The 19,518-nt window shown below is 43.4% G+C and overlaps 2 protein-coding genes across 4 annotated transcripts in view; one reads left to right on the forward strand and one right to left on the reverse strand.

The window, feature by feature from the left end:
• Positions 1-19,518, reverse strand: part of LOC138972052 (uncharacterized) — a 542,426-nt gene that overhangs the window by 168,465 nt on the left and 354,443 nt on the right. The window lies entirely within an intron of this gene.
• Positions 7,273-19,518, forward strand: part of LOC138970626 (serine/arginine repetitive matrix protein 1-like) — a 22,389-nt gene continuing 10,143 nt past the window's right edge. For 2 of the 3 annotated variants that reach the window (XM_070343095.1, XM_070343097.1), the window contains exons 1-3: positions 16,100-16,756; positions 17,655-17,823; positions 19,114-19,239. In XM_070343095.1, coding sequence (XP_070199196.1) covers positions 16,427-16,756; positions 17,655-17,823; positions 19,114-19,239 — 625 coding nt within the window. In that variant the 5' untranslated portion in view covers positions 16,100-16,426. Of the gene's footprint in view, positions 7,459-16,099; positions 16,757-17,654; positions 17,824-19,113; positions 19,240-19,518 lie in introns of those variants that run through there. The other variant, XM_070343096.1, reaches the window with a different exon arrangement.

Below are 19,518 nucleotides of genomic sequence, written 5' to 3' on the forward strand. Positions count from 1 at the left end.
AATGATCGAAGAAGGTACAACAAACATGTGTAGGAAGAACCTATTTTGTTAAAACTATTACGACATTCTGCAATATAAGACGCATCTGTTGGTTGAAACAGTGTTTAATCAAAGCTTATAAAGTGATAAAAACAAACTGTAATGTAATGATCATAACCTAGGGTTCATGCAACTGACGATGTGTGTGTGTGTGTGTGTGTGTGTGTGCGTGTGTGTGTGTGTGTGTGTGTGTGTGTGTGTGTGTGTGCTGTGTGTGTGTGTGTGTGTGTGCGCGCATGCGTGGGTGCGTGCATGCGTTTGTCTGTGCATATTTCTGTGATCCAGTGCACTGTTGTGGGAACACTCGCCTTCTGCGTGAAGTTTATAGTAGCCAGAGATTGTCTTAAGGCGTAAGGGTCACCCAGAATTTGGAAACAAATCGTTTTTCAGATATACTAAATTATGATGTTGCCAAACGCTAGAACAATATCTTTATTTTCATGTGCAGTTTACATTTTGTCTCTAGCATACTGTCACGTTTCAATATATCACTTAAGGTGATTATGAAACGGTTAGTTACTACTAACTAACTAACCACACCACGATCCACTCTCGCAGTCATACAATTAAATAGAGACAACAAAAGTATAAGTTTCAGACGCCTGTTTATGTAAAAACTCGCCACCTCCCTCGAGACTTCACTCAAATATGTTCTTTTACGTTCACAAAACGTAAAAACCAATGGGCACTGACAAAATGCCAGTTAGAATATAGAAAATTATAGTAACACGCTGATCCCGTGTAAAGATAAGAAAATACGACTGTTCTGCTCCAAAAGTGCTAGTTCATGCAGGTGTCACACACCCCACGTCGTCACTACTCGAATATAATCACAGATAGCATAAATGACAACGGTGGTCAACGGGGTGCATAAGACATGGTGCACTTAGCTTTCTTTCGCCACTGGGTGGACGGCCTGTAATTCGTCTTTTTAGCCTCCACAACTGCTCCGTCGAATGAAGTGCTGGTTAGCGTGGTGACGAAGCAGGGAACTGTGGAGGCATCAGGCGCCGCACCCAGTCGCTGGTTAGCTGGTTAGCCGGTGTAACACGAAATTTTTACTCCACGAAAAATTTACTCCGGAGTAAATATTTCGTACGAAATTCTTACTCCGAGTACACTTTTCGTACGAGAAAAGAACTCCCCAAGGCACGAAAAAATTACTCCCTCCACGAGATTTTTACTCCGCATTTTGTTTACTTCCAGTAAAAATCGTGTACGCAAAAATGGGATGAGGGCGAAGGGATAACGCCAATAAGTGATCTCGCGCACACGAATGTCGCGCTACCCTCCTTCCACCCCTTCCACCACCAAGACTAACAGGGGACAAGGGAGTAAAAATTTCGTACACCTGGCATGGGAAGTTAAATTGCTCGTGTTGGGGTGAAGTAATTTATTCGTTATTTATTCGTCAGGGGAGTAACATTTTTGAACGAAATGTTTACTTGGAACTCACCTGTCTTGGGGAGTAATTTTCTCGTGCAATGGGGGAGTGCTCTTTTCGTAAAGGGAGTAACTTTTTCGTACGAAATGTTTACTCCGGAGTAAAAATCTCGTGGGAGTAATTTTCTCGTGTTACACCGGTTCGCTGGTAAGCTGGTTAGCCGGTTCGCTGGTTAGCCGGTTTGCTGGTTATGTCCGGTCCCGGTTACCTCGTCTGCAGCTAGCAGTGTCCCGCAAAAGGCAGCCGTACAGAAGATAGGAAGGCTGCAAACAGAAAGCATCGGTGCACTAAACATGTCAGCTACCCCTCACCCTCCACCTTTAAACATGTCATCTTTACATATCTCATCGAGCACGTGGGCCTGCACAAATGGACTTTTTACAACAACCAAAACAGCCGTTTTCCGTCCTTCTCTTCCTATCTGCAAAAACCATATACATATTAGTATTTTAGCGTCACAGAGAGCAAATTATGCGCTAACCTGGAAAGAACAACAGAGAGTATTTCATTCCACAAACACAGACTCGTCAACAGCGTTAAATAATGATTTATTACCTCAAACAGCCTATGAATGTAGCACTCTCATGGAAGCAAAACCCTCCCTGGAATGGCCTCTGTTCGTCAACAGTGACACAACATCCAACCTCTTGCCGACTACTTTATGCAGTGAAACAGAGTGTTCCCCACACGGCGAAGAGAAATTGACGACTCGTCCTCAGCCAACATGTAACTGTGAGCAGGTGGTATCTCGTTGAAGTTCCAATAGAGCCCTATCTGTGCTAGCAGAAACGGCACGTAGATGGAAGAAAATATCTAGACGTGATGAAAACCATCAAACTCTATGGACGAAAAAACACCGATCCTTCTCCTCTTGCCGCTGATTGTCAAGTGTCCAGTTATCGTGTCTCAGACAGACAACCTTGACAATAACACGTGACTAACCTTGTCACATATCAAGTTCAACTATCCACAATTCTGCCTCGCCAGCAGAATCACCCCCGAAAAATCCGTGCGCCACAAAACATCCGTGCTCTGCGCTGTCAGCAAAACTCTGCCGTATAGCCCCGACTCACGCACAGGCGCTTTCTGTCGCAATTGACCAAGAGAAGGCACCCCACCGAGTGACACTTTCTTGGTCTATGTCACTAGATCGTGACACATACATAGTTTTCTTGCAATAAGTGCTCAAAGTAGGTTGGTGGGAATTAAAAATCCCTTTAATCAAGGGTCTTGTTGAGTGAAATTATCGGTTCTGATGATGAATTTGATTCCAAAAACTGCTCAGAACAGTCTGACACAGATGATGAATCAGACAGTAGCTCAAGTGAAGATAGTTTTGATTCTGATTTCTTGATGACCCCCCCTAAAGGACATAGACTGATAGATGTTGAACTGTTTGCTTCCATAGAAAACATATCATAGTTACACCGAAGTAGCTCTTGTTCCAATACACAAAATGCCATTGGTAAGTACCTAGGTTCTGCCAGATAGTATATGTGTGTTTATGTACATGTAAATGTAGATGTTAATGTTTATATATGTATGATATATATTTTTTTAAAGCACTCGTCTTTTGCGATCCAATACGTCTTCCAGAGTATCTATTTAAAAAAAATCCAGTAAATTTACCTCTATTATAAGACTTCCATATTTTTTTAAAGGGAAATCTATTCATACGTGTGAAATACTGAGCTACCCGGACTTTCAGGAAATGATGCGTTGCGCGAGCATGTTTGCTCTGTGATTGTGCGCGGGTGGTGGTAGGGGTGCGGTTGGGGAAAGAACAGTGATACAATAGTCAGTGTGTGTGTGTGTGTGTGTATGTGTGTGTGTGTGTGCGCGCGCGTGTGTGAGTGTGTGTGCGTTTGTGTGTGTGTGTGTGTGCGCGCGCGCGTGTGTGAGTGTGTGTGTGTGTGTGTGTGTGAGTGGGTGTGTGTGTGTGTGTGTGCGAATGTGCGCGTATGTGTGCGTGCGTGCGCGCGCGCGTGTGTGTGTGTGTGAGTGTGTGTGTGTGTACGTGTGTGTGTGTGTGTGTGTGTGTGTGTGTGTGTGTGTGTGTGTGTGTGTTTGAGACAGAGAGAGAGAGGGAGAGCCAGGCAGATCGAGGCAGAGACAGCGCCACTGTCCACTTCTTTTATTATATTTAGTCAAGTTTTGACTAAATATTTTAACATCGAGGGGGAATCGAAACGAGGGTCGTGGTGTATGTGCGTGTGTGCGTGTGTGCGTGTGTGTGTGTGTGTCTGTGAGTGTGTGTAGAGCGATTCAGACTATACTACTGGGCCGATCTTTATGAAATTTGACATGAGAGTTCCTGGGTATGAAATCCCCGAATTTTTTTTTAATTTTTTTGATAAATGTCTTTGATGACGTCATATCCGGCTTTTCGTGAAAGTTGAGGCGGCACTGTCACGCCCTCATTTTTCAACCAGATTGGTTGAAATTTTAGTCAAGTAATCTTCGACGAAGCCCGGACTTCGGTATTGCATTTCAGCTTGGTGGCTTAAAAATTAATTAATGACTTTGGTCATTAAAAATCTGAAAATTGTAAAAAAAAAAATTTTATAAAACGATCCAAATTTACGTTTATCTTATTCTCCATCATTTGCTGATTCCAAAAACATATAAATATGTTATATTCGGATTAAAAACAAGCTCTGAAAATTAAATATATAAAAATTATTATCAAAATTAAATTGTCCAAATCAATTTAAAAACACTTTCATCTTATTCCTTGTCGGTTCCTGATTCCAAAAACATATAGATATGATATGTTTGGATTAAAAACACGCTCAGAAAGTTAAAACAAAGAGAGGTACAGAAAAGCGTGCTATCCTTCTTAGCGCAACTACTACCCCGCTCTTCTTGTCAATTTCACTGCCTTTGCCATGAGCGGTGGACTGACGATGCTACGAGTATACGGTCTTGCTGAAAAATGGCATTGCGTTCAGTTTCATTCTGTGAGTTCGACAGCTACTTGACTAAATATTGTATTATCGCCTTACGCGACTTGTTCGATAATCTTTGCATTTCTCGCATGTTAAGTCTTGTCTTTAGTTATTTGTAACCGACCTCTGGTAGAACTCTTCATGCGATATCAATCATTCCGACTTTTTGCACTGTACCTTGACCCGACCTTGACCCGACAACGTGTATCAGCCATAAAAAAACACAACCGTCCTGCCAAAACACGCAGGCACATACAGGCACGTTTTCATATTAGATACGTACTGCATTTGTTTGATAAGTAGGGGAGACCGGGGCTAGTCCGCCCCCGGGGCACATCCGTCTTTGTCTGTTTATTCTTACGTTTGCCACCTTTTAGTCATTCACACCATGTGAGAGTGGTGTCCCTTCTTCCCGCCATATCCTGCAGAAGTTCAGAGGTTGCGCGCCCATATATCGTGAGTACAGGTCTTCATTTTTGTAACATGAATGCATAGGAGTTGACTTAGGTTTTGATGCATTACCTCTGAGAACAAATACTTAGTCTTGGTGTCGAGTGAAAGTGCGTTAATTAAGGTCGAGTTCTGACGAAAGTTTTGCTTCTTCCTTCCCACGTTGTGCTCGCTATCTGGCACTGGAGTTGCCAGCCCGTGCGGGGGCAAGTCTGCCTATTTGTCATGGGGCAAGTTCGCCATGAAGAATGTGCAGGTGTGGGAAACAGTCCAGTTTACATCTGCCATAACTGTGACTCTGATGGTGACTCCATCTATTCGCGATGGTAAAGATTGCAGATTCATGTCTAAAAAAGACTGACGCCGATTTGTGTTACATTCTTTCGACATTCTTTTGTATTTTGTCATTGGCATTTTTGAACCTAAATATTGAAGGGAATTAAAAAAGCTTTCCCACTGATCGGGTGCTTGTTTGACTGACTGTGTGTGCGTGCGTGCGTGTGTGTATAAAGCTTGCCCACTACTAGTCTTCAGTGTACCTACTATGGGATAAGAGCGGCGGACTTGCCCCACCCTGTAGGCGGACTTACCCCGACTTGGGGCAAGTTCGCCTACGTTAGGGTAGGTCTACTTAAAGCAGTATGTGCAACAAAATGTTCATGCGCACATAAAAACTGTCTGCACATTGATATCAGCTACACATTTGTCTTGATGTAAAATAAAAAAATCAGTCTTCTAGTTCATCAAACTCGCCAGTTATCCTACCAAAAGCATAAAAGTAGGCGGACTAGCCCCGGTCTCCCCTACTGCTTTGAAAGCACAATGTTTGAATGAACAAATTTAGTTCAGTCGACAGTTCACAACTGCGGTTTTGAAGGCATTTCAAGACGGAAACGGTTTGACATGAAGGTTACAAAACAATGTTGTATGAGGAAATGACTCATGAATGTACTTGTGTGTATGTTTTGGGAGGGAGGGGGGGGGGGAGGGGTGTGAGTGGAAGGAGGGGGTTGAGGGGGAACTTGAGAGTTGAGAGCTTCACACCCTGTGACACAAACAGTTATTTTTAGCTTTTCGGAAAATTCCCTCCTGAGGCCGGCAAAGGAACTTGTACAGCCGATACTTGTGTGTAGTACGTTTATGTGTGTGTGTGTGTGTGTGTGGGGGGTGTGTGTGTATGTGTATGTGAGTGTATGTCTACGTACATGTGTGTGTGTGTGTGTATGTGTGTGTGTGTGTGTGTGTGTGTGTGTGTGTGTGTGCGTGCGTCTCTTTGTGTGTGTGTGTTGGCGTCTCTTTGTGTGTGTGTGCGTGCGTGCGTCTCTTTGTTTGTGCATTTCTTTTTTGGCTCCCACCCCCACAAACTCAGCTTGCAGACGCTACTTTTAGTTTGTTGGGGAAGTCCCTCTGCATTGACCTTCAACACTGCACCGATCAAGTAGGCTTATTATACCTGGGAAAGCAGTTCCTCAGAACTGTTCCTAACGTAGAGACGTTACGAAACATACTTCTTTCATACACTGAGGCTTTCTTGAAACATGACAAGTGTCCGGATCAATCAATCAATCAATTACTCAATCACTCAATCAATTCTTGTCGGATGCCTCTTGTCCATATTAATCAATCAATAAATCGGAAGAAGCTACTTGTAAATAAGTGCGTTCTCAGTTGGAACCTGATGGAACATTTTTGTCGAATTGAAACTGCCAAAGCAGCCGACTAAGATACGGATTCGTCCGATCTGTTTCTTATTGTCTGTCAGTCAAAATACATACGTGACCTCCCTGCAGCATATCAATCACCTCATCTCATGAATATTAACTACTGAAGTCTTCTAAACAAAAATATGAGTACACAATGAGCCATCGTGCTGAACATGCATATTCATGGTTTCACTCTTCTTTGCCCAAGTTGGAGAGAGCGACAGATTCAGAACCAAACTCAAGCAAAGAAGGAATGCTTAATATTAGGACTACATTTGACACAAAATGAGTGACACAGTTTCATTTTCTTCTTGGTTTTAACATTTGCAAAATCATCAAAGTAACACTGAATGACATTTACATAGGCTAAGTAAACAACAACAAGCCTATGGTTGGCAGTAATTCATGATTGGATTCTTCGTCATTTTGACCATGCAGTTTTAAAGTGAGCTTGTAAGCACGACATATTATACTGAAACACACGTATAATTATTATCTAAACGTATGACGATCCGCTTGTGACTGACACGATAGGCGGTGCCGCTCAGCCGGAGCTGTCTGCTCCGTAACAGCCCTACACTGCAAAAAGTCCGTCCGAGTGTCCCCATGAGAAATGACGCCACCGCCTTAGAGAGATAGGTAAAGTGGGACAACCGCCTGCCACACGTAGACCGCAAAACCACACAGGCATACATACACCTTTCACCGCTCACAGCTAAGCAGACGACATTTTTTTAAATGGCGGGCGACGGGGGCAAGACTCGTCCAGCTGGGGTGCGATTGTTTGATTCGGTCAGCCCAGCTGTTGTTGTCTTGGTTTACTTGGCTCTCGCTGTCATCTCCATGGAAACTGGACGCGTGCAGGCCGTTTGTGGTAAGTTTTTCGCTTTTGTTGATTTTTGCTGTTGTATGCGGCTGTGAAAGTTGGGAAAGTTCAGAGTGTGTGCAAGATAGGTAGGTAATGATCGCACACAGGTCAAGGGGGTGACTGTTTTCATTTTCATTTTCACGCATATAATTATACTGTGTGCGAGTCGTAGTCGGGACATTTTCGGAATGCTCTTGTGTAGATTCTTGTGTTGTTGCAGTCCTTGCACGCATATCTTTTATCAGTAAGATAATAAATTGACAGTGCAATATTAACTAACTCTCAGGGAAATACTTTGAACAGATAACAACCCCACCGGAGCCTGTCTTAACCTGATCTATCGGTTCAAACAAACAAGTAGTCATTTCTGGTTCAACGAGCCAAGCAGTAGGCTAGGCAGGAGACACAGTTGCGTCGAAGTCTCTGAAGTGCAATAAATAAAAAAATAAAAAAATAAAACAAGCAAACAAACGAACGAACACACACACAAACAAAGAAACAAAGAAACAAACATAAACACTAAATGTTGACGACATACGAAGATTCTGCAATCTCATAAAACATGTTTAAGGCCACAAGAATAATATCAAGAAAGGTTATATTACAGACACACCACCACTTTTTGATTTCGATTTTTCAAGTTTCAAGGTCACAGGCGCATTCGTTCAAAATACAATTAAAGACCATCATAAACCCGTATAATAAACAGCGCAGGCTTTTTATGATCTCGTTTTTTGCAAGCTTCATTGACAGGTTATCGAAATCAATTAAAAAAAGGCTCTAACAATGTGTGTGTGTGTGTGTGTGTGTGTGTGTGTGTGTGTGTGTGTGTGTATGTGTATGTGTGTGTGTGTGTGTGTGTGTGTGTGTGTGTGTGTATATATATATATGTGAGTGGGTGTGCGTGTGTGTGTGTGTGAGACAGAGAAATATACAGAGACAGAGACAGAGAGAAAAATCAGTCAGTCATGCACACACACACTCACAAAACCACACACACACACACACACGGGGGCCCGGTAGCTCAGTTGGTAGAGCACTGGACTTGTGATCGGAAGGTCGCAGGTTCGAATTCGGGCCGGGACGGACACGGGTCAACTTTATGTGCAGACCCAGAGACGGAAGCCATGTCCCACCCCCGTGTCATCACAATGGCACGTAAAAGACCTTGGTCATTCTGCCATAAGTGCAGGTGGCTGAATACACCTAAACACGCAGACACCTGGGTAGCGCGACTCCGTTGCTGCTAGCTTTCCACTGGGAGGAAGCGACCCGAATTTCCCAGCGATGGGACAATAAAGTAATGAACATGAACACACACACATCGGCACACACACGAACACACACACACACACACACCGTGGCACACACACACACACACACACACACACACACACACGTACACACACACACACACACACACACACACACACACACACACACGCGTTCTCTCTCAATACAAGTAAAGCCTGCGTTCATTTGTTTGAGCACCTGTGTGTGCCTATGTGGCGTGAGCAATTGCTGTGCAAATGTGACTTCATACGTTCTAATCTTTCTGCGTAGTAGTGCATTTGGGTTTATTTGTTTTGTCGCATGTGATAGTGCGTGTGGATGTGTGTTTGTGAGTGTACGTGTGTGTGTGTGTGTGTGTGTGTGTGTGTGTGTGTGTGTGTGTGTGAAAATGGGTGTGTGTGTGTGCATGGATGTGTGTGTGTGTGTGTGTGTGTGTGTGTGTGTGTGTGTGTGTGTGTTTATTTGTTTGTCTTACGTGCTTGTGTGCGTGCGTGCGTACGGGTGTGCATGTGTAGGTGCGTGCACTTGTGTGCATGTGTATGCATGCGTGTGCACAAGCGCAGTCGAGTGCAAGCAACCGCAGGGACTTGTAGTGTAACTGTCAGCAGGTCATTCAGCACAACAGCGTGCAGTACCAGGAAACACACAGTGCACACTGATGTTATAAAGTAACAATAAACAGCAGGAAACAAGGCAATGCAGCACTTTTCAAAAGCCAACATTGCACCCCCATAGTACAGAGGGTGATCTGTAGACAGGAAATCGGTATCATATTATGTATTTCCATGAATCACCTGTTGTGCTATGGAGAGTTTCAGATTGTGTAACTTTGTGAATACTTCGCCAGGAAATAGTTCCCGGTACGGTTTCACAAGGTTTCTATTTTACTTCTATAAGGCTTTGAATCTAATATTATATTATACACAACACAACGGGGATAAACGGTTGATTCACATGCAGCATAACTGAAGCAGTGAGGTAAAGAAGTCAATAGAGTCTTGTTGAATAGAGAACACTCACAACCACTCACCCTTTTCTGTATAAAACCTTTACATTCAGGACCGTGAGTAATCTGAAATACCAAGAACCAGTGCTTTATTTTATAGAAGTGAAAGGCGTATCAGCTAGTCAGTGGTAGGGCTATGCTTTATTTTATAGAAGTGAAAGGCGTATCAGCTAGTCAGTGGTAGGGCTATGCTTTATTTTATAGAAGTGAAAGGCGTATCAGCTAGTCAGTGGTAGGGCTATGCTTTATTTTATAGAAGTGAAAGGCGTATCAGCTAGTCAGTGGTAGGGCTATGCTTTATTTTATAGAAGTGAAAGGCGTATCAGCTAGTCAGTGGTAGGGCTATGCTTTATTTTATAGAAGTGAAAGGCGTATCAGCTAGTCAGTGGTAGGGCTATGCTTTATTTTATAGAAGTGAAAGGCGTATCAGCTAGTCAGTGGTAGGGCTATGCTTTATTTTATAGAAGTGAAAGGCGTATCAGCTAGTCAGTGGTAGGGCTATGCTTTATTTTATAGAAGTGAAAGGCGTATCAGCTAGTCAGTGGTAGGGCTATGCTTTATTTTATAGAAGTGAAAGGCGTATCAGCTAGTCAGTGGTAGGGCTATGCTTTATTTTATAGAAGTGAAAGGCGTATCAGCTAGTCAGTGGTAGGGCTATGCTTTATTTTATAGAAGTGAAAGGCGTATCAGCTAGTCAGTGGTAGGGCTATGCTTTATTTTATAGAAGTGAAAGGCGTATCAGCTAGTCAGTGGTAGGGCTATGCTTTATTTTATAGAAGTGAAAGGCGTATCAGCTAGTCAGTGGTAGGGCTATGCTTTATTTTATAGAAGTGAAAGGCGTATCAGCTAGTCAGTGGTAGGGCTATGCTTTATTTTATAGAAGTGAAAGGCGTATCAGCTAGTCAGTGGTAGGGCTATGCTTTATTTTATAGAAGTGAAAGGCGTATCAGCTAGTCAGTGGTAGGGCTATGCTTTATTTTATAGAAGTGAAAGGCGTATCAGCTAGTCAGTGGTAGGGCTATGCTTTATTTTATAGAAGTGAAAGGCGTATCAGCTAGTCAGTGGTAGGGCTATGCTTTATTTTATAGAAGTGAAAGGCGTATCAGCTAGTCAGTGGTAGGGCTATGCTTTATTGTATAGAAGTGAAAGGCGTATCAGCTAGTCAGTGGTAGGGCTATGCTTTATTTTATAGAAGTGAAAGGCGTATCAGCTAGTCAGTGGTAGGGCTATGCTTTATTTTATAGAAGTGAAAGGCGTATCAGCTAGTCAGTGGTAGGGCTATGCTTTATTTTATAGAAGTGAAAGGCGTATCAGCTAGTCAGTGGTAGGGCTATGCTTTATTTTATAGAAGTGAAAGGCGTATCAGCTAGTCAGTGGTAGGGCTATGCTTTATTTTATAGAAGTGAAAGGCGTATCAGCTAGTCAGTGGTAGGGCTATGCTTTATTTTATAGAAGTGAAAGGCGTATCAGCTAGTCAGTGGTAGGGCTATGCTACATTTTTCCAACCGATCTGTCCGGAATAGCGCTATACGGACTCATAACCCCCTCCGCCCACCCCAACCACCACCCCCTTTCTTTCTTTATTTGGTGTTTAACGTCGTTTTCAACCACGAAGGTTATATCGCGACGGGGAAAGGGGGGAGATGGGATAGAGCCACTTGTCAATTGTTTCTTGTTCACAAAAGCACTAATCAAAAATTTGCTCCAGGGGCTTGCAACGTAGTACAATATATTACCTTACTGGGAGAATGCAAGTTTCCAGTACAAAGGACTTAACATTTCTTACATACTGCTTGAACCACCACCACCCACACACACACAACAAAAAGAAAGCAGAAAAGAAGAAGAAGAAAAAAACACGAAAAAAATCGCACCAGAACTACAAGCTGTTAGGAAACGCTACCGTTGCTGAGCTTTGGTTCAGTTTTGTGTGTAGTTGACTTATTTGTACTTTGTGGGAAAGTACCGATATTATATTTTGTAAACACAATATTTATGCTTGGACGAGAATGCAGGTGAACTTTCTAGTCCTGTCAAAACAAGTTGTTTACCATGCTGTTTTAGTCGTGAGTTCGTGGCGTTCGTTCGGATTAAGTGTGTCGGCGCTTTTGATGTACGTCATAAGAGAATGTCGCTAGTTTAGTCCATGCACGGCTCGTATAATGTAGTTGTATCGTGTTCGGTCTGGAATATTCTCGAGATTGAGTATTTACTATATATGCCAGCGCGATTTGAATGTTAAAAAAGCTTCTATTTGAGTTCTGCTACGATGTGCAGTTGTATGTATGGAATGCTAAATAAATCCTCGAACTCAATTTGACGAGTTGTTTTCTGTTGCTGCGAAGACGGGCGACGTAGAATAAAAGAACACAACTATACGACGTTTGAGAATTTGTGGCAATCTCAAGTGTCGTGTAACAATTGGGGGCCAAAGCCGGGAGATCTACGTTTAATGCCAAGGGTTTTCCAGCAACAAGGACCAGCGTCAAGACAGTCACAGGAGGTAGCCATCAATCGGGTGTATCCTGAGGGATCAGTATTGAGACTACGGAACCGTGGATTCGGTGTGACTGTGGGAAGAGTTTGGTAATCGCCGCAGCTCGATACGGTGAGCGACGCCGGAGTGTATCGGGATTATAGAGGTTAGCTGCCGTTTGGACGAGACGGACTTCGTCGCGGAGCTAGTGCATTAATACTACGAAATACGACTGGGGTACGTCGTGTACGTATCGTGAGCAGAGTGCGCCGTCACGTTAGACGAGGAGGGTGGCAGCCTGCGTCTACGAAGGTGAACAGCGACGAGAGAAGCATCGGAGGTGCAGTAGAGACTGTGTTCTTTTAGAAGACTACATTCGTCTACGTTCGGGGCTGTGAAAGAATACAGACGAACGCACCGGTAAAGACCAGAATGGCTGAGTTCTGGGGAAAAGGTATTGAACTGGGACTAAAAGGCAAGCAGTTGACGGAGTTCGTCGAGTCCCAGACACGACTCCTGGCGCAGCGTGAAGAAAGACAAGCGCAGCGTGAGCGTGAAGAAAGACAAGCGCAGAGTGAGCGTGAAGAAAGACAAGCGCAGCGTGAAGAAAGAGAAAGGCAAATTGAGCTGAAACGCTTAGAGCTCCAAATAGAAATGGAGACGAAGCGTTTAGAGCTTCAGACAGAAATGGTGCGTGTTCAAAATGAGCACGAGGCACCACGCCAAAGAGATAACCAGCAGCAAATGTTACACAGGGCACCGAAACTTCCAGCATTCGCTGACGGGAAGGACCAGATCGACTGCTACCTTGCAAGATTCGAGAGGTTCGCTGAGAGTGCTAGATGGCAGCGCGACGACTGGGCGATTCAACTCAGAGCACATTTGACTGGGGCAGCACTTGAGGTCTACACTAGACTCTCAAATGATGACGCCAGAGACTATGATGTACTGAAGGAAGCTCTGTTGCGTTGCTACAACTTCACTGAAAGGGGCTACCGTCAACGCTTCCGCGAATGCCAGCCATTGTCTGGAGAGACACCGAGCCAGTTTGTGGAGCGCCTGTCGTCATACCTGCAGAAGTGGGTGGAGTTATCAGGTGAAGAGCAGTCATACGAGAGTCTGCGGGACTTGATCGTGAAGGAGCAGTTCCTTAATGCCTGCCCGAAGGACCTGGCGACCCGCTTGGAAGAGCAAAAACTGCGGGGTTTGAAGGACATTACTGATGCTGCTGAGCGTTATCTCATTGCTCATGGAAGGACCCTGGGGACGTCAAAGTCATCGAAACCTTTCCAGAAGAGTGGGAACCAGGGAAACCAACCTGCCAAGGGACAAACTGAGTCCGCACCATCATCCAATGAAGGGCAGAACATAACGTGTTTCCATTGCAATGCCAAGGGCCACCGAGTCGCCAACTGTCCCCAAAAGAAAAATAACGGACATGTCAATGACAAAACGCAAGAACATCGACGGAGATATTACGACAACAAGAGGCAAACGAGTGGCTCGAACCAACAAGTATGTGCGAGCAGCGTCATACTTCCATACGTCATACTCGTCTTCGACTCGTCGGCATTATACTTGTCTCGTCTAAATATCGGACCCTATTGCTACGCTGAAAACACAATAGCTGTTAATGATCATGACAAAAACAATACATGGTTTTTAGGATAACTAACTCAAGCATTTAATGCTTATTTTAAGTAATCCTGGTATGTACATAACAAAAGTTAACATGATGGCGGACTTAATTCATTTACTCATTTCAAACAACAATAACAAACAATCAGAAGGGGGAGGGGGTATAGTAGTACAAAAGGTGGGGGGGGGGGGAAGAAAAAAAGACATGGGGCACGAGAAAACAGAAATAAGCATAAGGGAAAAAGAAGAGGATGAAGAAGACTTAGAGCCCAAGCTTTTTGAAAAGAGTGGGTCTCGTAAAGCCTTTACCGAAAGACAAGCGACACTTTCTCCACAAACCAAGACATCTCTTTCCGACCCCTTTCCACAATGAAATCCGTCCAAAGCGAAACAAAGTTCAATGCAAATATTGGAGACATTCTTAAAAAAGAAATTGGTCATTTTTTCTTGCATGTATTCCAGGAACTGACAAAGAATTTCCGGAGAATAAAGATTGTCTCGCTGTCTTCGTCATTCCTGCAATAGAAAATAAATCGTGAGGTCACCGACAGGCTGCACAGGCATCGGTATTGTATATCATTAAGGCTTACTCTGAGCACCTTGAGGCACACGTGGTAATAAGCAGCCTTGTTTGATCGTCACTGTGTTAACTCTAACCGTGATCATAAACCTCACAGGTACCACTCAATGCTCTAAGAAACACAACTGTGATTGTTTTTTTCTGGACCCTTAAATTCGTTCACTCAAATGGTTTTTGTGTTGTGTGGTTCACAGCTTATTACGGTTCACGTGTTCGTCTGATCAAAGATCCCTCCTCCCTCCCCCCCCCCGTCAATTTTGTAAAGGAAATTTTTGTTAAACAAGATTTGAAGTAACAACTGAGAAAAAAAAGTGTGATTTAGAACCTTCTTTCTACAGCGATAAGCCTAAATGTAAATAGTTTCAAACAAGTAGACTAAGAAAGGAAACAAACTTGCATCGGACTCGGATAGCTATAGCTGCTGAAGAGACGTAAAACAACAACATAATAATCAAACATACATCTGATCAAGGATTCGCGTAGGTAGACTGTAACAAGACGGACACAAGATGACACAGCTGACACAAGAGGTTTCGCTTGAGTGCTCGCAGGTGACTATTGGGAAAATGAGTTGAGGTTCAGGGTCAGTTCTCGTTTTGAAACACCCTAATACGCGCCCTGTCACCTCAGAGTGATTGAGAGTGACTAGTGTATTTGTTGTTTTAGTGATAATGTGATAATGTGTATACACATTTAGGGCTGTTTTTCAGTATTAATAACATGTTCTGTTTGATTAAGGGTATTCAGCTGGTATTTCCTTGTTTTTACTACCTATTTTATTCATGTTTGTATTACTTAATTAGTGGAAGAATCTGTTGTAATGTATGTTTGATGGTGTATGCTTTTAGTCAAGCGTTGCTGACTATGAATGTAGATGTAAATGCTTGTATATCTGTGTTTGAAGTTTAAATGTGTCAAGCGCAAAGAGCATAATTGTAAAGTTATGATGTTGCGCTATATAAATGCTCATTTATTATTATTATTATTATTTCACGACGTTAACCTCAACGACACTCTATTAGCGCTCTCTTATTATGTACATGTACGAGAGAGAGAGAGAGAGAGAGAGAGAGAGAGAGAGAGAGAGAGAGAGAGAGAGAGAGAGAGAGAGAGAGAGAGAGAGAGAGAGACAGAGAGACAGAGAGACATAGAGACAGAGAAAGAGAGAGCGTACGTACGTGCGTGCCTGTTTGAGTGCGTGCGCGGTGTGCCTGCACAAACGCCGCCCACTATTCTTGTTGGATAATCTTAATTTGCTCTTCCTGCATGTGTAAACTTGCCTTCTGTTCATTGCAATCGACCTCTATTTAAATTGGTTATGACATACACACTAAAGATGATAAAAATGCGAATAATAGAAAAATAGAGAAAAACACCACACACACACACACACACACACACACACACACACACACACACACTCACACACACATACACACACTCACACACACACACACACACACACACACACACACACACACACTCACACACACACACACACACTCACACACACACACTCACACACTCACACACACACACACACACACACGCACACACACACACACTCACACACACACACACACACACTCACACACACACACACACACACACACACACGCACACACACACACACACACACACTCACACACACTCACACACACACACACACACACACACACACACACACACACTCACACACACACACACACACTCACACACACACACACACACTCACACACACACACTCACACACACACACACACACACACGCACACACACACACACTCACACACACACACACACACACTCACACACACACACACACACACACACACACGCACACACACACACACACACACACGCACACACACACACACACACACTCACACACACACACACACACACACACACGCACACACACACACTCACACACACACACACACACACACACACACACACACACACACACAACACAACCAGAATGCTGTGGTCCACAAACCAGGTTGGTCTTTTCCACCCTCATCTGGATGTTTCGGGTTTTTTCCACGCCCAACATCAGTTCACGTGTATCCTTTCTTTTCAACAGATTTTCTTTGAACAAGATCATCATTATGTTTCAGATTTTAAAGACGACTACATAGCATCCGAGGCGTGGCTAGAGCTGGTGTGTGAGTGCTATCAAGGGACTGTGTCTGATTCCGACTCCACAGACTTCAAGATCCGAGAGAAACTGAAGATGATCAGAGTGAAGCCGAGTGAAACCAAGATACTGTTTGACTCCAAGACTCAAAAAACCACGCCGTCAGTTGAGGTTGGTTTAGACTCTAATTTGTTTCATTTAATGTAATTAACTTCATCATTTAATTACTGATACTTCTTCTTCTTCTTCTTCTTCGTTCATGGGCTTAGATTCCCACGTTCACTCATGTTTTCAGCACGAGTGGATTTTTACGTGTATGACTGTTTTTACCCCGCCATTCAGGCAGCATACGCCGATTTCGGGGGAGGCATGCTTGGTATTTTCGTGTTTCTATAACCCACCGAACTCTGACATGGATTACAGGATCTTTTCCGTGCGCACTTGGTCTTGTGCTTGCGTGTGCACACGAAGGGGGTTAAATCACTAGCAGGTCTGCATATAAGTTAATCTGGGAGATCGGACAAATCTCCACTCTTAACCCACCAGGCGGCAGCGACCGGGATTCGAACTCACGACCTCCCGATGGTCTTACACCACGCCACTGCGCCCGTCTTACTGATACATTCGGGTCGCTTTGTCTCAGATGAAAGTTAGCATCAACAAGAGTCGCGCTACCCAGGTGTGTGCGTATTTAGGTGTATTCCCCCACCTGCACCTGCATCAAGGTCTTTTACGTGTCACAGTGGTGACACGGGGTTCGGACAAGGATACCGTCTCTGCATATTATATTGAATCGTGTCCATCCTGGCCTGGATTCGAACCCCTGACCCTAGGAGTACAAGGCTCGTGCTCTACCCACTGAGCGTCCCGGCCCCCTGCTCTGACAATGTACATAAAGAGTTCTCAGACTTGCAAGCGGACAGCTGAACACACAGACGTGCGGGTCTATCCACATGCAGTCTGGAGAGCCTGCTCTTCATCAATATGCACTCTGCAGTGAGAGGGTATCCAATGTAGGACTATGATCGTTCTGGGGCGGACTTGATGGAGCTCTTTTTTCTGATTTAAGGTGAAAGCCAACGAGATGACGGAACACAACCCGGAGAAAGGCCGTATGAGACTGTTCCTTCGTCTGAAACACGTCAGCGCCTCTGACGAGGCCACGTATAAATGCGTCATCTCGGGGAGAAACGACGAGAACTCTGGTATCAAGACAAAACAGTTGTCCTACAACTTCAGTAAGTATGTTTTTTTTCTTGTCAGAATGTTACGACTGGCCCACTCGCAATTTGTTTGTCATTTTGGTTTAGGATAACCAGAAATTAAAAAAAACAAAAAACCGGATATACTGCATAAAACAAAAATCCGAAAACGGATTCTCTGCTTGCGTTGCAAACACCGGAATAAGAAAACAGGAATTAGTTAATACAAAATTAAATTTTTGACAAAACAAGACATTCACAAGAACTTCGACCCAATGGTCTTTATAGTAAACAAACAAGAAAAAAGTTATGAGACAAACGAAATGAATGAGAAAAGTCTAAAGTATCTGAATGAGTATCAGTATTGTTCAAACTACTTTGTTTGTTCTCCAGGTTATCTGTGTCGTTCCCGATTTACACGAGTTGCTTTTTAAAATATTGAACTGCGAGCAAAAGCGAGCTTTTCAATATTTGAAAAATCAACGAGTGTAAAGCTGGTACAACACAGCAAGCCATGTAGTATTCTATTTATCCTACATGCTGTACTTACCTGTATTTTACCGAAAACGTCCCGCAGTCAAGGCGTCCAAATAGAAGACGCTTCTCATGGAACATCGATCTCTTCCAAAGCCTGGTGTAATCTTTCACGTTAAAGTAAAGAAACGTCACTTTAGAAAGTGTAGCGTGACGTGTTAGTTCTAAAAACTCGTCCAACAAGCGCAACAGTGTTTCTATAATGACGTTTGTCTCGGTGCATGACTCTGGCTTCATAAGCAGTGCAAAAGCAGGTCCCTGCCAGACTTGTTTGACACGACCTCATTTACATGATATATACACACGTGTGGTTTGAACGATATTGTTATCTTATGAGTGGTCGCGCACGTTTGTAGGATACAATTCACAAGAAACTTTTGTTTTTTGGTGAGATTTTGGGAATGTAACACGTGCTTCGTTTTTTCGTAATATGTAACAAAATATCAAGACTTAAATTAGGATTACAGTGTGCTACATTCTTTAGTTACTATCACATTTTATTCGAAATTAGAAAATTTGACGAATAAGGGTTTATTTCCCAAACTGCTGAGGCAATTTGTTTTCCCTTTAAAACATTTAACATTAAGAGTAATATAGATTTTACAGTAATGGTAAGGAACGTATATTACGTACACTAGGAGTAATATAGATTTCACAGTTAAGGTTATTACATACCAGGTTCTATCACATCAGAAGTGAAGAAGTCGAAGGGTTTTTAATAGGTTTAATGATTGCTGAAGACTGTTATCATTTGCTATAATTATGCCATTGTTGTTTCATTGCCTTTTGAAGCCTTGCCACCGCCACAGTCAACACCACCAACACTTACAACTACATGGAAGACACCACCATCTACACCACAACCAGCACAGACCACCATCGCCATCACCACAACCATTAGTCCAGGACTAATCACAGGTCAGTCATTTGTGGGGATAGGTCCGTCACTTCAACAACAGTTGTTGTTGTTGTTGTTGTTGTTGTTGTTGTTGTTGTTGTTGTTGTTGTTGTTGTTGATGATAATGGTGTGTGTGTGTGTGTGTGTGTGTTTATGTTAGAGAGAGAGAGAGAGAGAGAGAGAGAGAGAGAGAGAGAGAGAGAGAGAGAGAGAGAGACAGAGACAGAGAGAGAGTGAGAGAGAGAGAAAGAGACAAGTCAAGTCAAGTCAAGTCAAGTTTTATTCCGATAAAACCCCGT

The sequence above is a fragment of the Littorina saxatilis genome, linkage group LG7 (genome assembly GCF_037325665.1).
Source record: "Littorina saxatilis isolate snail1 linkage group LG7, US_GU_Lsax_2.0, whole genome shotgun sequence".
Classification (NCBI taxonomy): domain Eukaryota; kingdom Metazoa; phylum Mollusca; class Gastropoda; order Littorinimorpha; family Littorinidae; genus Littorina; species Littorina saxatilis.